The sequence below is a fragment of the Electrophorus electricus genome, chromosome 3 (assembly GCF_013358815.1).
Source record: "Electrophorus electricus isolate fEleEle1 chromosome 3, fEleEle1.pri, whole genome shotgun sequence".
Classification (NCBI taxonomy): Eukaryota; Metazoa; Chordata; class Actinopteri; order Gymnotiformes; family Gymnotidae; genus Electrophorus; species Electrophorus electricus.
This window is the reverse complement of record NC_049537.1, coordinates 23,463,145-23,478,223: the sequence shown is the minus strand read 5'-3', so window position 1 is coordinate 23,478,223 and position 15,079 is coordinate 23,463,145. Positions and strand designations below refer to the sequence as shown.

General features: G+C 35.7%; 2 protein-coding genes across 3 annotated transcripts; one reads left to right on the top strand and one right to left on the bottom strand.

Moving 5' to 3' along the window:
- The first annotated feature begins 284 nt into the window (after positions 1-284).
- LOC113570583 (leukocyte elastase inhibitor-like) lies at positions 285-4,335 on the top strand. The gene is made up of 7 exons (XM_026999066.2): positions 285-385; positions 1,327-1,502; positions 2,180-2,317; positions 2,622-2,739; positions 2,861-3,003; positions 3,254-3,421; positions 3,843-4,335. The coding sequence occupies exons 2-7, from the start codon at positions 1,335-1,337 to the stop codon at positions 4,248-4,250; spliced, it is 1,143 nt and encodes a 380-aa protein (XP_026854867.2). The 5' UTR covers positions 285-385; positions 1,327-1,334; the 3' UTR covers positions 4,251-4,335.
- A 2,762-nt stretch (positions 4,336-7,097) lies between these two features.
- Positions 7,098-13,590, bottom strand: ftr79 (finTRIM family, member 79). 2 transcript variants are annotated; one of them, XM_035524433.1, is made up of 11 exons: positions 12,860-13,590; positions 12,645-12,740; positions 11,165-11,398; positions 10,728-10,887; positions 10,507-10,641; positions 9,768-9,863; positions 9,394-9,513; positions 8,897-8,992; positions 8,333-8,467; positions 8,142-8,237; positions 7,098-7,560 (listed from the first exon to the last, which is right to left on the bottom strand). In XM_035524433.1, the coding sequence occupies exons 1-10, from the start codon at positions 13,433-13,435 to the stop codon at positions 8,143-8,145; spliced, it is 1,743 nt and encodes a 580-aa protein (XP_035380326.1). In that variant the 5' UTR covers positions 13,436-13,590; the 3' UTR covers positions 7,098-7,560; position 8,142. The 2 variants fall into 2 exon arrangements, with proteins under 2 accessions (XP_035380326.1, XP_035380327.1); XM_035524434.1 differs by having other exon boundaries at positions 8,333-8,446.
- Between the last annotated feature and the right edge of the window lie 1,489 nt (positions 13,591-15,079).

Here is a 15,079-nt window from a genome sequence, read left to right as displayed (position 1 = left end):
GCTTCGCCCTCACCCCTCTTAAATCCGCGCTAAGCAGCAGTCAGAGAGAAAAAAATGTAGCGTGCAGACCTACTTAAAAGTCACCAATGGTTTTTATTTTAAACTTTCGCTTAGTCATCTTACATGAGGAGGATTTTAGTTAAAACGCCCCGTAAGTAAATTCATATTTTTAAAAAAAATGACGACGTATGTTAGCTGACTTTAACCTCCACAACGTTGGTTGGCTATTCAGTTAGTCACGCGGAGTTTATTGGTTCAGAAGTGAACCCCTTTACCACTCTGACATGAAGTGACGCGCTTTGGCTTTAAAGCGGCCGTTCATATTCACTGTCCACCACCCACCAGGAAGAGCGGAAGCCGATCGCAGTGCGAACGTCGTTTATAGGTATGATTCGGTTATGCATTTTCTTTAGATCAATGTTTTAGTATAAAACATGTTTTTTAATAAAGTTGATTTACACTGTACCATTGGTAAACGATGTGCGTACACTACATTTTCCTCGAAACGTAGAGCTGTATTTTTGTTATATTTTATCTGTATTTTTATGTATGAAAGGTGTTGTTTGATTTTGAACATTTTGCTTTATTCGTGAGATCACAGCTGCTAGTAGCTTAAGTGAAAGCTTAGAAACAACGTTTAAAAAGTAATAAAAAGGTGATTTTTCAAATGTGATATCCGATGCCCTGTTACTTAACAGTTATGAAAAAAAATTATGCGGCCTTCCAGTCAGAAGAACCTGTGGAAAATACACTGAATTATAACTTAGCCTGCCTTTAAACTGTAAATAAATGTTTAACGCTGTTTATGCGAGTACTTATGAATACAGCATAGTGATATGCATTTATCCACATACCCAAAACATCCAAGTATTACCTGCCCAGTTTTCAAAACACATCCTTCATAAAAGAAGCTACTGGAACCATAGCAAAGCTGTGCAGAAAAAAAAAACAAAAAAACCCAATTGTCTTGTTTATGATCAACAACATAGAAACGAACAAAAAAAATCAAGTTCTGAGAACATATAAATTAACAAAAACATAGACAAGTGCACAGCTAGAGAGTAGGTGTACCAAATTATCATTATTTAAGTCATAGGCCTACGTGTACACAGGAGTTGTGGGCAAATGTTTTTTGCATCTTGCACTGAAGTTGCTGTCCTTGCAGTCACCTCGTGATGTATGAACTGTTGTTTGGATCATGCAAAAGTTAAGTTTCATTGTTATAGAATCACAGTAAACAGATTTTGATCTAGTATCTAGGTACTGCATACAGACGTCACATCATCTAATTAATCATTTTTGTTTATTAAATTTATAATTGATCAGTATCAACCATGGACAATCTGAGTCACGCTAACAACACCTTCGCTCTGGACTTGTACCACGCTTTGAATAAGGACAAACCTAGTGGAAACATCTTCTTCTCACCGCTGAGTATCAGCGCAGCACTTAGTATGGTCTACCTAGGTGCACGAGGGAACACTGCTGAAGAAATGGCTAAGGTAATAGATGTTGCACTAGGATAATGTTAATCTCAGAAACATGCAGACCATGGTTTAGACAGCTCAATAGGAAGCATGTAGATCCATATCTAAATTCTTTGTCATATTTATAACATAACAATGAACTTTAGACTTAAGCAATGTTAACATTGTCAGGGCAAGCCCAGGGATCTTGACAGAGGGCCGCACCTATCGATACACTGTGTGAACTATGTGTGTGCTGTTAGACACATTTTCTTGAAAGATGTTAAACATGTAAGAAAACCAGCCTTAAAATAGCATTCTTTGTCAATGCCTTGTAAACATTCCAATGAATTTGTGACTGCTCAAAGGTGATGTAAGCAATTATTTTAAGAAGAACAGCTAAACTGTTTTTATATAATGATGGCTATCACTAAAACAAATGCCCCACTTCTGTGACTACTCTTGGTTCTGTAATCAGTAACTAAAACAGGTTTTTTCCTTGTCAAATATTTTGCACATATAGCATGTTGAAGGGTGGGTTAAACATGTTTTTTGTGGTGGATGGCTTTGGTAAAACGTTGGCTGAAGGAAGTGGGATTGAAGGGAAGTCCAATGGCAGTTGACAAGATGGTTAAAATTGCTTACACCAGTTTTATGTTTGAAGCTAATGTGTATAAACGGAGGAATGTTTATGATTCTGTTGCTGTTTGCAGGTCATGTCCTTCAGTTCTGTCCCTGATGTTCACACCCATTTCAAAGCTCTCAGCTCTTCCATCAACAGTCCTAAAGCCTCCTACATCCTCAGGCTGGCCAACAGACTCTTTGGAGAGAAAACCTTTAGTTTCTTACATGTAAGCCTGTTGCACGCCTTTTTTCATTTAAATTTGCTTTCTTCCACAAATCATGATCAGAATCTATGATTATTCTTTAAATGAATGTCATATATCCCGAAGGCTTATTGGTGTAATAGCAATTGCTATGGGTTTCAGGTTATATATTGCATATTTATGTAGTTAGAACTTAAATAAAGTGCTCAGATGTGTACTCCTATATATCTGCAGAATGTATAAAAGTGCAGATATTTTACTCATGTGGTGTAATGTTCTTTAGGCATGTGAAATGTGTGTCCTCAGTGTGTGGTGTAATTTGTTGCAGGACTTTTTGGACTCCACTCAGAAGTTCTATCAAGCTGAGCTGCAGGCAGTTGACTTCATTGGATCATCAGAGGAGTCACGGCAGCTCATCAACCACTGGGTAGAAGAGCAGACTGAGAGTAATTGCAGAACCCTTTTAGCCATATACATCACTTCTCAAAAAATAAGAAGCACGCCATACAAAAGGCATGTGCACCAGACCTTACTTGGGTCAAATTTTGCCCTTGTCTTGTTTCGCAGGTAAAATCAAAGATCTTCTGAAGCCAGGGATGGTCACTGGAATGACACGTCTTGCCCTTGTGAATGCTATCTACTTTAAAGGCAATTGGTTGCAAAGATTTAATGCTCAAGACACCACAGAAATGCCCTTTCAGATAAATAAGGTGGGGCTTACATAAAACAGACACCTAATAGCACCAGTATTACAGCTGCATAGACAAAGCTAAAGTTTCCAGAGTCATCTTAAATAATGGAGAGCAATCAGAAGATTTACTGAATATAATTAATGTTTGTTACATAAGTGCAAATAATTTATGTAATCTAAAAAAAACCAAAAAAACAATCACTATCTCTCCTAATTGGAATTATACACCAGCTGTCTTTATTACACTAATCTGTGTCTGGGATATGTAGAATGAGAAGAGACCTGTAGAGATGATGTATCAGAAAAAGAAGTTCCCCTTCAACTACATCCCTGAGTACCGCCTGCGGGTTCTGGAGTTGCCGTATGTGCAGGAGGAACTGAGCATGCTGGTGCTTCTCCCTGAGGAGGCTGGGGATGGTTCTGACCCACTGCAGAAGGTCTGCACAAACTACTTCAGTAATTTACTATCCCAATTTCATCATAAAAGTAGTCATTTACAAGTAGCTCTCACTGGGTAATATCCTATGATTTTGGTTCATAAGATCAGCATGCAAGACCTCTGTAATTCTCAATAAATTGTATACTGCTGGTTGTTAGTAATCAGGTTACAAACAGCGAAGCACTTGCAGGGATGTGGGTGGGGCATGTGATCTGCCCAACAGACTGAAGTGTAATACTGACAATTTGTACTCTCTTTGGTAGCTTATCTGTACACAGCCATCCTCTGTGTCCTCTTCCAAGATCCTGTCAACACTTGTTTCAGTGCCTTAAATGCATAAAACATTTTTCTAATACTAGAATTGTACCATTATAATGTCAGTAGTTCTTGACTGTAACCATATTTATGTTTCTTAACAGCTGGAGAGTGAACTGACAGTGGATAAGCTGCTCGAATGGACCAATCCAGCCAACATGGACGCAGTGACAGACATTAATGTCCACCTCCCAAAATTCAAGCTGGAGGAGGAAAGTTCTCTGAAGAACACGTTAACTAAGATGGGCATGGTCTCTTTGTTCCAGTGCAATTCTGCAGATCTGACAGGCATGAGCAGCACTGCGGGTCTTTTTCTGTCTGCAGTGGCCCACAAAGCCTTTGTGGAGGTGAATGAGGAAGGCACAGAGGCAGCTGCAGCCACAGTAGGCTTTGTGAGGCTCTGCAAGTTCAGAGAGGAGAACTTCAAGGCAGACCACCCCTTTCTGTTCTTCATCAGACACAACACCATCAAGAGCATTCTCTTTTTTGGCAAGTTCACGGGCCCAGCCTAGTGATATGGTGTATAACCTTTTGTTATTATTAAATGAATGCTTGTTTAAAGTATTTGTATTAATAAAAATTCACTCTTTCACTTTATGTTCATTCTTGTTTTGAAGAATGCCTTTTATATTGGTATCAAAAAGCTGTAACAATTGTAACAATTACAAAATATTGCTTTTCATACAGGAAATGAGATCTGAACAGTGACTGTTTTCCAAATGGACACATACAAGTGTAAATAATATGTATAAAGAGATGTAAAAATTGAAGAGTAGTATGCAAAGTTTCAGAGAAATTGGATGTTTCAGAGAGAGGGCTTTTTATCTGCTGTGCAAACAGGTTTCACTTCCTTAAGCTTCATTCACTTTATTTGCTGTTATTTCCCTGCTGGGGGTGTATGCTCATTTGTAAAGGGGAGGAGCAGAGACAGTAGTGATGCTGGATGTGATGTGAAATGAACCTAACTGATGCTGCAGATATAGAGAAAACCCAATTTTATTACACTAGCTGCTATGTGCCGCAGTATACATACAAATACAAAACTTCATAAAGACATTAAACATAAAGACCAGACTTGCAGACAACAGGACTACTACGGTATACATAACCCAGACCAAATACTATTCAAAGTGGTAATACAAAAGAAATGATGTAGTATAACACTTGGGAAAGGAACTGTAGACAGCACCAAAGAAAAGATCAGAAAAGAAAGAAAGCTTCATCCTATTCTGGAATTTTAAACCCTCTAGGTTATCTAACTGTTATATAACACTAACAAAAAAGTCTTACAACCTACTATAATCTAGATGTGATTCCTAAATCCCTCCAAATGCAATAATTGCTGATGCAATAATTTCTAATTCATTCAAAAATAAATATGCAAACTTGAGAATTAGTTGAAGAGAATAGCTAGTCCCGTTCTTTATTGCAGTTCAATGTTACACCAAATATTATTGAGACACCCTCTGGAGAATGTCTGATAGTACACAAAAACAGTTTTTCAGGGGTGATTATGTAATTCCCCCCCATCTTCTTTTATATACTAGTGTTAGAAATCTCTGTCAGTATATCCATACCATACATTATTCAATATATGCAAATTGAAATCAATTATTCTGCAAGGTGAATTTTGACAACATTACAACCCAGTGCTCATCCCACACCACGTGGCACCTTGCAGCACGTGGTACTTTGACGGGCCAGGCAGAATCAGATGCTGGGCAATATAAATCAGGAGCTTTATTAGTATGCAACTCAGTGGTAGCGGAACAAACCAGGGCCAAAACCAAAAGAGCAAAGTAAAGGGGAATCCAAATGCTAGAGATAGAACAGTCTGTGTCAAAACCAGAAGAGCAATCCAAAACCAGGCAGTAATTCCAAAAAACGGGGCAGGCAAAAATTGGCAACGAGAAATACAAAATCAAGGTATCAGGAAGATAATCAAAGAAAATAACGCTTGGTATGCTTAGAGACTCTAGAGGCAATACTTTGCAATGTATGAGATCTTGAGACAGGATTGAAACAAAATCCTCTGAACACACAAGTGAATTCAATATTCCGGTGACAACAATCTGACTGAACGTCCCTGATTGGCTGAGTCGTTGGCTGGGTGACGAACAGTCTGCTGGGTAATGTATGTGTTAGGGGCTCAGGTGGTATGACAGGTACCTCAAAGCATGCGACCCTCCAGTGCTGATAAAGTTGTATGCTTTATGTCTACTACAGGAATGATCCAGAACAACCAATTTCACACTTGCTCAGTGGCCTTGTGGTCTGCTGCACCAGGGTCTGCTGGGGCCTTTGGAGTGGCCTGTATAGTCCTCCACTCCATACACAGATCACTTCATAAGAAATACAGAATCTCTTTTTATATTATTAATATTTCTATTTCAGTGTTTAAACCTTTGTGCCTGCAAACACTTTTTTATTACCTCATAGACCTCCCCCCAAAATACAGGGGTTAGTCTGTGTGCAACCTGTAGCATGTGGGTGCGCTCAAAGATGTTCATGTATTTGTTCCTGCATTTGGTTAGATTCATCCCTCTCTCAGTTGCTAGCAGCCTCCCTGGTGCTGAGAAACATCCCCATGGCATGACGCTACCACCTCCATGTTTCACCATAGTGATGTGCAATACCTGTTTTCCAGACATATTGCTTGTTGTTCTGAAGTCACTCTACAGAATGAATATATATATATATATAATATATATATATATATATATATATATATATATATATATATATATATATATATATATATATATAGTATATATATATAATATATATATATATATTTATATATATTTATATATATATATATATATATATATATATATATATATATATATATATATATATATATATATATATATATAATATATATATATATATATATATATATATGCATGTACGTTTTAAACTAACATGCCTTCAGATTGGATTGCTGTTGCTTCCTCTGATTTGCCCATCAAAAATGTTATGTCACATCCATGCATGATATCTGTAGAATTATAGCATAACACACACACACACACACACACATACAAAGAAACAACTGAAGCAACTGAATCACCCAAACAACTTAATCACCATTCCACAGTAGTTTAAAATGGAAAAATAATACTGATATCTTCAAATCCAGGATATCAGTATCTGATCAGTCCTGAAAATTGTTATTGTGGCATTTATAATTTAAGTTTTTGATTTTAATTTTTTTTCTTTAAAACTCTCTAAAATATATTTTTTACCTCATTATGGGTGATTAAGTGTAGATTGATGGGTTTAAATAGGTGTAAATTGTAATTTTATACATTTAAAATCAAATCCAACAAGTAAAGGTCTGAATTTATTTTTTTTTTTAAATTTAAGGTATACAAGATTCCAGTGAAATATACTATGCAATTGGAATTTTATTAGATGTGTACATCACTCGAGCATTATTGGAGTTAAAAAAAACCATTATCATTTACAACAGGCACAGCATTTATATTTGAAATTTAAAGTCATTTTTAAAATTCATGACATTTGACATTACAAACAATACTGAGTATTGAAAGTTAATGAGTACACATACACACCTTAGACAAAGATTTCAAATTCAATTGATTTACACACATGTACATGATTCTCAAAATGTCTCAGCAATATTAAACATCTAAACATCAGTCCAATGATTTCAGTCAGCTTATACACAATTTGAAAGCTTTACTTCAAATGATCCACTCCTTGTCTTGCTGAGATTCATGCTGTAATTTCTGACTTATTTTTCTGACTTCATTTTGCTAGCCACATCTATTTCCAAGGGCTCTCTGCACAGTCCCACTATGATTTAAGGAGTAAAATAAAAATGGAATATAAACTTAAAAAAATTAAAAATATAAAATGTAAAAAATTATTTCTTATTAACACTGTACATAACCAACATGTAACATGGTTATTTAAAGTTGCATATCTTGAACTTTATACATGCAAAAAGACAGCAACATTTACTTTAAAAAGAAGCAAGACTGTACATTTTCTTAGCATGTAAGGTAAGACGATTGACATTTCTTAAATTGCTTATTAGTTTATCTTTCCTGTTATAAATGAATATCTATCTATCTATCTATCTATCTATCTATCTATCTATCTATCTATCTATCTATCTATCTTTTTGAAGACACCTGAAATTTATATATATATATATATATATATATATATATATATATATATATATATATATATATATATATATATATATATATATATATATATATATAAATTATTTATTTATTTATTTATTTTAAAATAAAATATTACTATGTGACTGAGGGTCCACAAACCTCAGACCAGATAAATAAATAAAGATAAATAGATTAATAAAGAACCATTAACCTTGGTGTCATTACATTAGTCAAACTCACCTCAGTTAGCACTGGCAGCAAACTCCACTTCAGAAAGTACTCCAAGCCAGCGTTTCTGCTCAGGAAAGTTTACAGTTATATCTTCACCTTTCATAGCTGGAGAGGCAGAACAAGATGGCACAATTTATATATTAAGTTCTTACAGATTTAGTGTAACTGATATTACTTAGATATGAATTATCCATCCTTGCCTGTAACCACACCAACACTCTTGCGAGAAACCTCTCCCCATCCATGTTTTGGGGTATCCACTGTGGCCTTCACTTGGACTCTGTCTCCAATCTGAATGTTGGAACCTAAGCATGCTGTAAGGATGTAAGGAAGTACTGTTTCCTCAAAGAAAACAGATATCAGAATACATCTGATCTTTACAAGCAGATATGTCATTTAAGAGGCTGTGTTAAATTGTTCCTTATAAAACAGAATGTAGTTCTGGTCCTAAATTCTCAGCCAGGTTGAATGCCACTGTAAAATCCTATATGTACACTTATAAAAACTTTGCTTCGCACTGTGCCTAAAATACCCTCTCTTGGCTTACTACTTTATTTTAGCTCTGTTTGCCATGTTTAATGAGTCATAAACGTATTAAAGTGTTTAGTGATCAAAGGAAGCCTTTCTTTCTTTTAAAATCTGACAGACACAGCTTCAAAAGCACTGTGAACTGATGAATAATGGGATTCACTGGCTTTTTCTAACCTCCCCATCAGGGAGGTATAAAAATATTAAATCAAAGTGATAGTAAATCAGTTCTCTACCTGACTCTTTGCTGGATATTAGCTCCATTTCTGAAAGCTCCCCCTTCCATGCATGGAATTCAGGGAAGTCTACAAACACAGTGCCCTCTTCAACAGCTGATCGGAGGGAAGGAAACAATCACACTGAAAGCATCAAACTGATAGCCTGGAACATCTTTAATACCTTTAATAAAGGTTAGTGCATTCATGGTCCACAAACACTAATGTCAAAAGAGATATATGAAGCAATATGTTTACAATAGTTTAAGAATATGGTCTTTTATTCCTCTGCTTGACAAATAAATGTAGTAGTCTCATTTATTTTAAGTACTTTTTTTATTTTCAGTACTAAACAAAAAAAAAACTTTGGTTTTTATATGCTATATATGTTATATGTGCAGTAAAGGCCAATCACACATGCATAAACTAGAGGCACAGTTTGCAGACCTGTTTAAAATACAAAGAAAGCCTTGTATAAGCTACTAAAATCAATATTGTTGAATTAAACAGATCCTTGCCTTTAACTATGCCAATACTTTTGTGAGTGATACCTCCCCATTGATATTTAGGAGTTACAACTGAGGGTTTCACTCGTACTTTGCATCCAATGTCAAAACTGCAGTTTGCAGATGAGGAACCTTAGACAGGAAAACAATGAAAAGAAAGAAAATGAAATTTTACTACACTTCTAATAAATACTAGAAATATTTTCATCCTTTGAAAAAATACTGGCATTATATTGGTGTAACCTGAAGAATCTATTATTAGATTATAAATCTATTATTATTACTAAGCTAACCCACCTAATCTACTGTTGTCATACATGAAATCTAAATAAACTATAGATGTTGATGCACCCAGGCTTCTTAAGTAAGTGTTATGTAGGTATTACCTGAGGGAGCATAAGACACCACTTCCATCTCTGGAACTATGCCTCTCCAGCCAGAACACTCAGGAAAGTCCACCGTTACTTGTTTCCCATCAACAGCTGTTCAGGAGCAAAATATACTGATTACTTACTGCTTGGAACTAAAATAAGAATGTGGTACACTGTTTAAAATATACAAGCAGATTTTACCAGCTTTATTGATTAGTCAACAAAGGTCCTTGCCCTTTACCACACCCAAACTTTCACGAGAAACCCCTCCCCATTTGTATTTTGGCATATTAACAGTAGCCTTCAATCGGACTCTGTCTGCAACCTTGATAGTATAGTTCTGATCTGAGGTTCCTATTATACAAAGTCAAGGGAATTTTACAAAACAAAATGTTTTAACAGAAATAACATGAATTTTCAAATGTGCAAATTTCAGATCAAGGTTGGACATTGCTCAGCTCTTGGACTGAGAAGAGAGACATTGGACTTGCTATTGCTATTGAATCCAGCACTGATGGATGTTCTGTTAATTGCCTGATTCATCAGGCTTAGTTACTAACTCCATTTCTGAAAGGACTCCTGTCCATTTTGTATGCCCAGGAAAGCTAACAATCAAAGTCTCACCATGCATAGCTGAGAACAGGACCAGTTTAAAAATAAAATAAGAAGGTAAACCATACAATTACCTCTGTTTAAACTATGTTAGTACAGCAATTTGTAAATAAACTGCAGATGAAAAGAGGAAGAAAGTTACCTTTTACCACACCTATGCTCTTATGTGTGACATGTAAGCCCCAGTTATATATTGGAGTGTTAACACAAGATTTCACGCGAACTCTATCCCCAGTCTTGATATGGCATAGAGAGGCTGTTGTTGCTACATTTGAGACTAATAGAAAAACAGAAACTATATTCAGAATTATGCACTTTGAGAAAAGTTTAAGAGTTCATTATTATTGGTAATTGTCACCTTACCTTTTTCTAATATTTTTTCTACCTCCTTTTTGCAAAAAACCTCCAGACTGTCTTTAAATTCAGATAAAATGTTTCTGATATCCCCAAAAGAGAAAGCTGGCTCCAGTGAGTGAGTGGGGAAGTCTTCAGCTCCAGAAGAGGTGGGCATCTTTTCAAAATTCTGCCAGGGGAAAAAAATAATTGTTTTTTATTAATTGTTTTTAATAATTGTTTTCCTAATACATACTGTTGTGAAGTCTTATCATTGTCTTGGTTCCTCTCAAGGTTTCTTCCTTTATGTTCTAGGGAGTTTTTCCTTGCCGCTGTCATCCTTGGCTTGCTCACTGGGGGCTTGCAGTTGGACATTTGTAAAGCTGCTTTGTGACAACATCTGTTGTAAAAAGCACTATATAAATAAAATGTTATTTTATTTGATACAAACAGAGACAATGATACACCTGAAGGAAGTGAATGTTATCCGCTGTTTGTAAAAGCTTGTCCAGGTCATCTTCGTGTCCCCTCAGAATAGCGATCTCAAGTTCCAGCTGTTCCTGAAGACCATTAAGTCGATCCAGGTCAGCCTTCTCTTGAGCTTGGATCTTCTCTATAATCTCAGAGCATTTCTTTTTCATTAAGTCAGCTGTGGCAGTAAAGGCTTTCGTAGTGCTCTCCACTGCCTGTTGTGCAGCATCCTGTACAAAATCAGACACACACTAAATTAAAACAATACACCCAAATATAATATGAAGTTTATTTTCCTAATGCTAAATTCTGAATAGATTCCTGAAACATTCTGAAACCAAAATTAAAGTACACTGTTAGGGCCTCAGTAAGCAATTTCTGCATCTTTGTTCCAAACCTTTTTGTTACTGATTTTTATTGCTGTTTAAAGCTTATAGTTACTTCAGCAGCAGAGGCCTTTGTATGATACAAAGTTACACCCAGGTCATCCACCAGTGCAAAGTCATGCTTAGCTATATGTATGTTGATTCTGAACTCCTTTAACTCCAAGCTGTGTAATCTACTGCCAGAATCATAATTTGTCTCAGAGTACATTAAGTGTGTGATACCATTTTTACAACAAGTTTCTTAAAATAGAATACATTTGAGAAACATATCACACAAAGTGGTTCCAGGTTCAAGATGGCTGAAATTACACTTTTTAACTATACTATATATAGTTCTTTTATAGACAACAAAACAACATACAGTGTCTGTTTAACTAAACATTGGTTGAGGCAAATGTGTGTTAAAAATGTCATCATGCAGTTTGAAAGTTACTTAGTGGCAGATGTAAGTTTTCTTTATTTACTAGCTACTTTCACTTTGTAAATTACATTAATTCCACTGCAAATTTAAAAAAACAAACAAACAAAAAAAACCCATACATTACCTGTACTTTCATACAGAATTCTAGTCATTTGCCTGAGTTGAACAGTTGTGACATTTACAAGTGTCATAGCCACGTAACACTTTAACAATGGCGGAATTGCTTTACAAACAATTGACTGACATCTGGATTGCTAGCCAACTGACACACAGGTCTTGTTTCAGTGATGGGTCCCCATCATCACAGCAAGTATTTGAAATTTTGATTAAAACCATGTCTTTAAAACACCAAGATATAAGCATACTTATGTCAGTCATAAATCAAAAATATTTTTAAAATAGTCTGAAGAAATATAGATGGGGGTTCAAAATTAAGTGGTGTAATAACTAATTTATGATCCAAGAACAATAATAATAACAACAAATAACAGAATTTAAATCTAAATATGCCTATGTTTTGTTGCGTTTGGTGTCAGAACACTGTTAGTACCTGTTTTACTTAAACTATTTCTAGAATTTCAAAACATTTAGATTTAGCTTCCACCATAGCTAGGATTTTAAAACACAATTGTTTTGTTTAGTTAAATTATCCACGGTTGTATTACGTACTATACGAGTCTTTTGGTCCTTTTGCAGGTCATGAAGCTCATGTTCTTTCCCTTTGCGTTTCTCCTCTAATTTGATTCTATCAGCCTGTAGTCTGATCTGTTAACAAACCAAGTACATCTTTTAATAAGAACAAATAAAGGGGGGAAAAGGATTTCTGAAAATTTAAAAGTACACTTAAACAAGTTCATAAGAGTAGAAAAAAGGCAGGACCCTACTTGTTTCTCATCACGTTCAGTTGCAGATGAAACAGTGTCATGACCCTTGTGATCATCCATTAAACAGAGCATACAGATGCAATTTTGGTCTGTACGACAGAACACCTCCAACAGCTTATCGTGTTTCGGACATGATAGCATGTTGGTGGCATTCACCAGCTTATGTTTCTTAAGAGCAGGAAAGTCAAAATGGGGTTGTAGATGCATTTCACAGTAGGAAGCTCGACACTCCAGACATGAATTAACAGCTCTGACCTTTTTTCCAGTGCAGAAATCACATTCTATGTATTCCAGTTCAGCTAACATTGTAGCATTAGAAGACACCTGAAAATCATTCTTCCTCAGTTTCTCCATTATTTCAGCAAGTATTGTATTTTTGTTAAGAGCAGGCCTTGGAAGAAATCTCTGCCTGCACTGAGGACAGTTGTTTTTTCTGTAGTCGTCCTTATCCCAGTAGTCTTTAATGCAGGTCATACAGTAACTGTGTCCACAGGGAATTGTCACTGGATCCGTCATTAGATCTAGACATATTGAACAGCTGTATTGATCCTGATCTCTGAAAATAGACTCTGCCATTTTACTCTCAGAACAAATCCAGCAGTGAACTAAAAAGGATTTTGTCTATTTCCTGAAAGTTGCCCGCGTGCCAGTCGTTTAGTCCTCAAAAAATCTTCCTGGTAGCTTTATGACTTACCAACACATAAGTGAAACAGGAAACTACAGCATTTAAAATTGTGTGTGTGAGAGTGAAAGTGAAAGAAAAGGAACGGTCATGTCTTGACAACATTGAAGAATTTCATGTTTGAGAGAGAGAGAAATTTTTTTTTTAATTATTTATATTTACAAAATGTAAGTAAATTCTAATCTCTGAATTTTGACCTTTGGACTGGATCCAACGTCATCAAGTGTGATACAGTGGACCCTTATAAATGTGTGCTTTAGTTCTCACCAAACTTTTTCCATATTTCTTTTAAAGCACTGATTATTCTTTTTAGGTTAACATGTTTCAATACACACTGAAAAACTTTAAAGTGTGATTATGTTCATACTCGATTGAAATATTTAAAAACCTGGACAAGGTAACAATGCAAATATTTTGGCACCCTCTGCTGGAAAATAAATAGCAAAATAAATAGCAAGCAACAGCACTCCTTCCATTTGACCAACCAAGTCTCTATGGAATGTTAGAGTAGCCCATGTATTTGCTCTCCTTTAATACAACTGATTTAGCTCATCAGCATTTTATGAATTCAATCAGGTGTGATCAATAACACACTAAACTGTCTCCTGCACCTGGAGTGGTAGAACTATTGGTGCGTGGCTTGAAAAAAAAAACTACCGTATAAAAATAATTACCTTACACTTTACCTTCATGCTTACACAGATCACATGAAACAGTACAGAGATGATCTTAAAGCCACCTTAAAGCATCTAGGTTAGCCTACCACATCATACATGAACAGCGGTGATTCTAGAGTCTGTTGGGCCCTAGGCAAAAATTCACGAGGAATACAGGTCTCACATTCTCACTGAAACTTTGCACATTGCCACTGCTGTAGTTTAAAGTTTGTCAGCCCTCAAGGCCCCCCACTGCCTTGGGGGCCCAAGCAGTTGCCTGCCTTGCCTAGTGGCAAGCAGAGACTCTGTAATTGAAGGTAGCAAAAAACACCCTTTTTGAAACTGTAAATATTTCTGTCTGGTTTAACAACCTTGTGTGTGAACATTTTTATAAAATAAAGTAGCCATGATCTTATGTACAGCTCCCATCTTACTCCCTCTCTGACACTCTATCCACTGGCATTGAGGCTGTCCCTTTTCACAGTGTTGCTTTTCCTGACCAACATATATATATATATATATATATATATATATATATATATATATATATATATACATATATGAACATATATGACCTACATATATGTACATCTATGAATTCATCTTGAAATCCAACAAGTTCTTTTGACACAGAACCTACGTTACTTCTCAGTGCCTGTCTCTCTGTTCTACCTTTCTTGTCATATGCAATTTTTAACCTATTCTAAAAAACAAACAATCTTGATTTGACAAATCTAAATAACTGCAGACACATGTCAAATCTTCCCTTCGTCTCTGAGATATTTATAAAGGTAAGAGATTCTCAGTTTCAAACCCATCCAATAATAATTAATCTATCTTTTTAATAAGGGTTTCATTCATATTACTGCACAATTACTGCTT

Coding starts and splice junctions, on each gene's coding strand:
- ftr79 (XM_035524433.1), bottom strand. CDS start 13,435: ATGGCAGAGTCTATTTTCAGAGATCAGGATCAATACAGCTGTTCAATA. Junction 10,642..10,727: donor AGAAAAAATATTAGAAAAAG/GTAAGGTGACAA, acceptor TTTTTCTATTAG/TCTCAAATGTAGCAACAACA. Junction 8,238..8,332: donor GAGTGTTGGTGTGGTTACAG/GCAAGGATGGAT, acceptor CTGCCTCTCCAG/CTATGAAAGGTGAAGATATA.
- LOC113570583 (XM_026999066.2), top strand. CDS start 1,335: ATGGACAATCTGAGTCACGCTAACAACACCTTCGCTCTGGACTTGTAC. Junction 2,740..2,860: donor GGTAGAAGAGCAGACTGAGA/GTAATTGCAGAA, acceptor CTTGTTTCGCAG/GTAAAATCAAAGATCTTCTG. Junction 3,004..3,253: donor TGCCCTTTCAGATAAATAAG/GTGGGGCTTACA, acceptor TGGGATATGTAG/AATGAGAAGAGACCTGTAGA.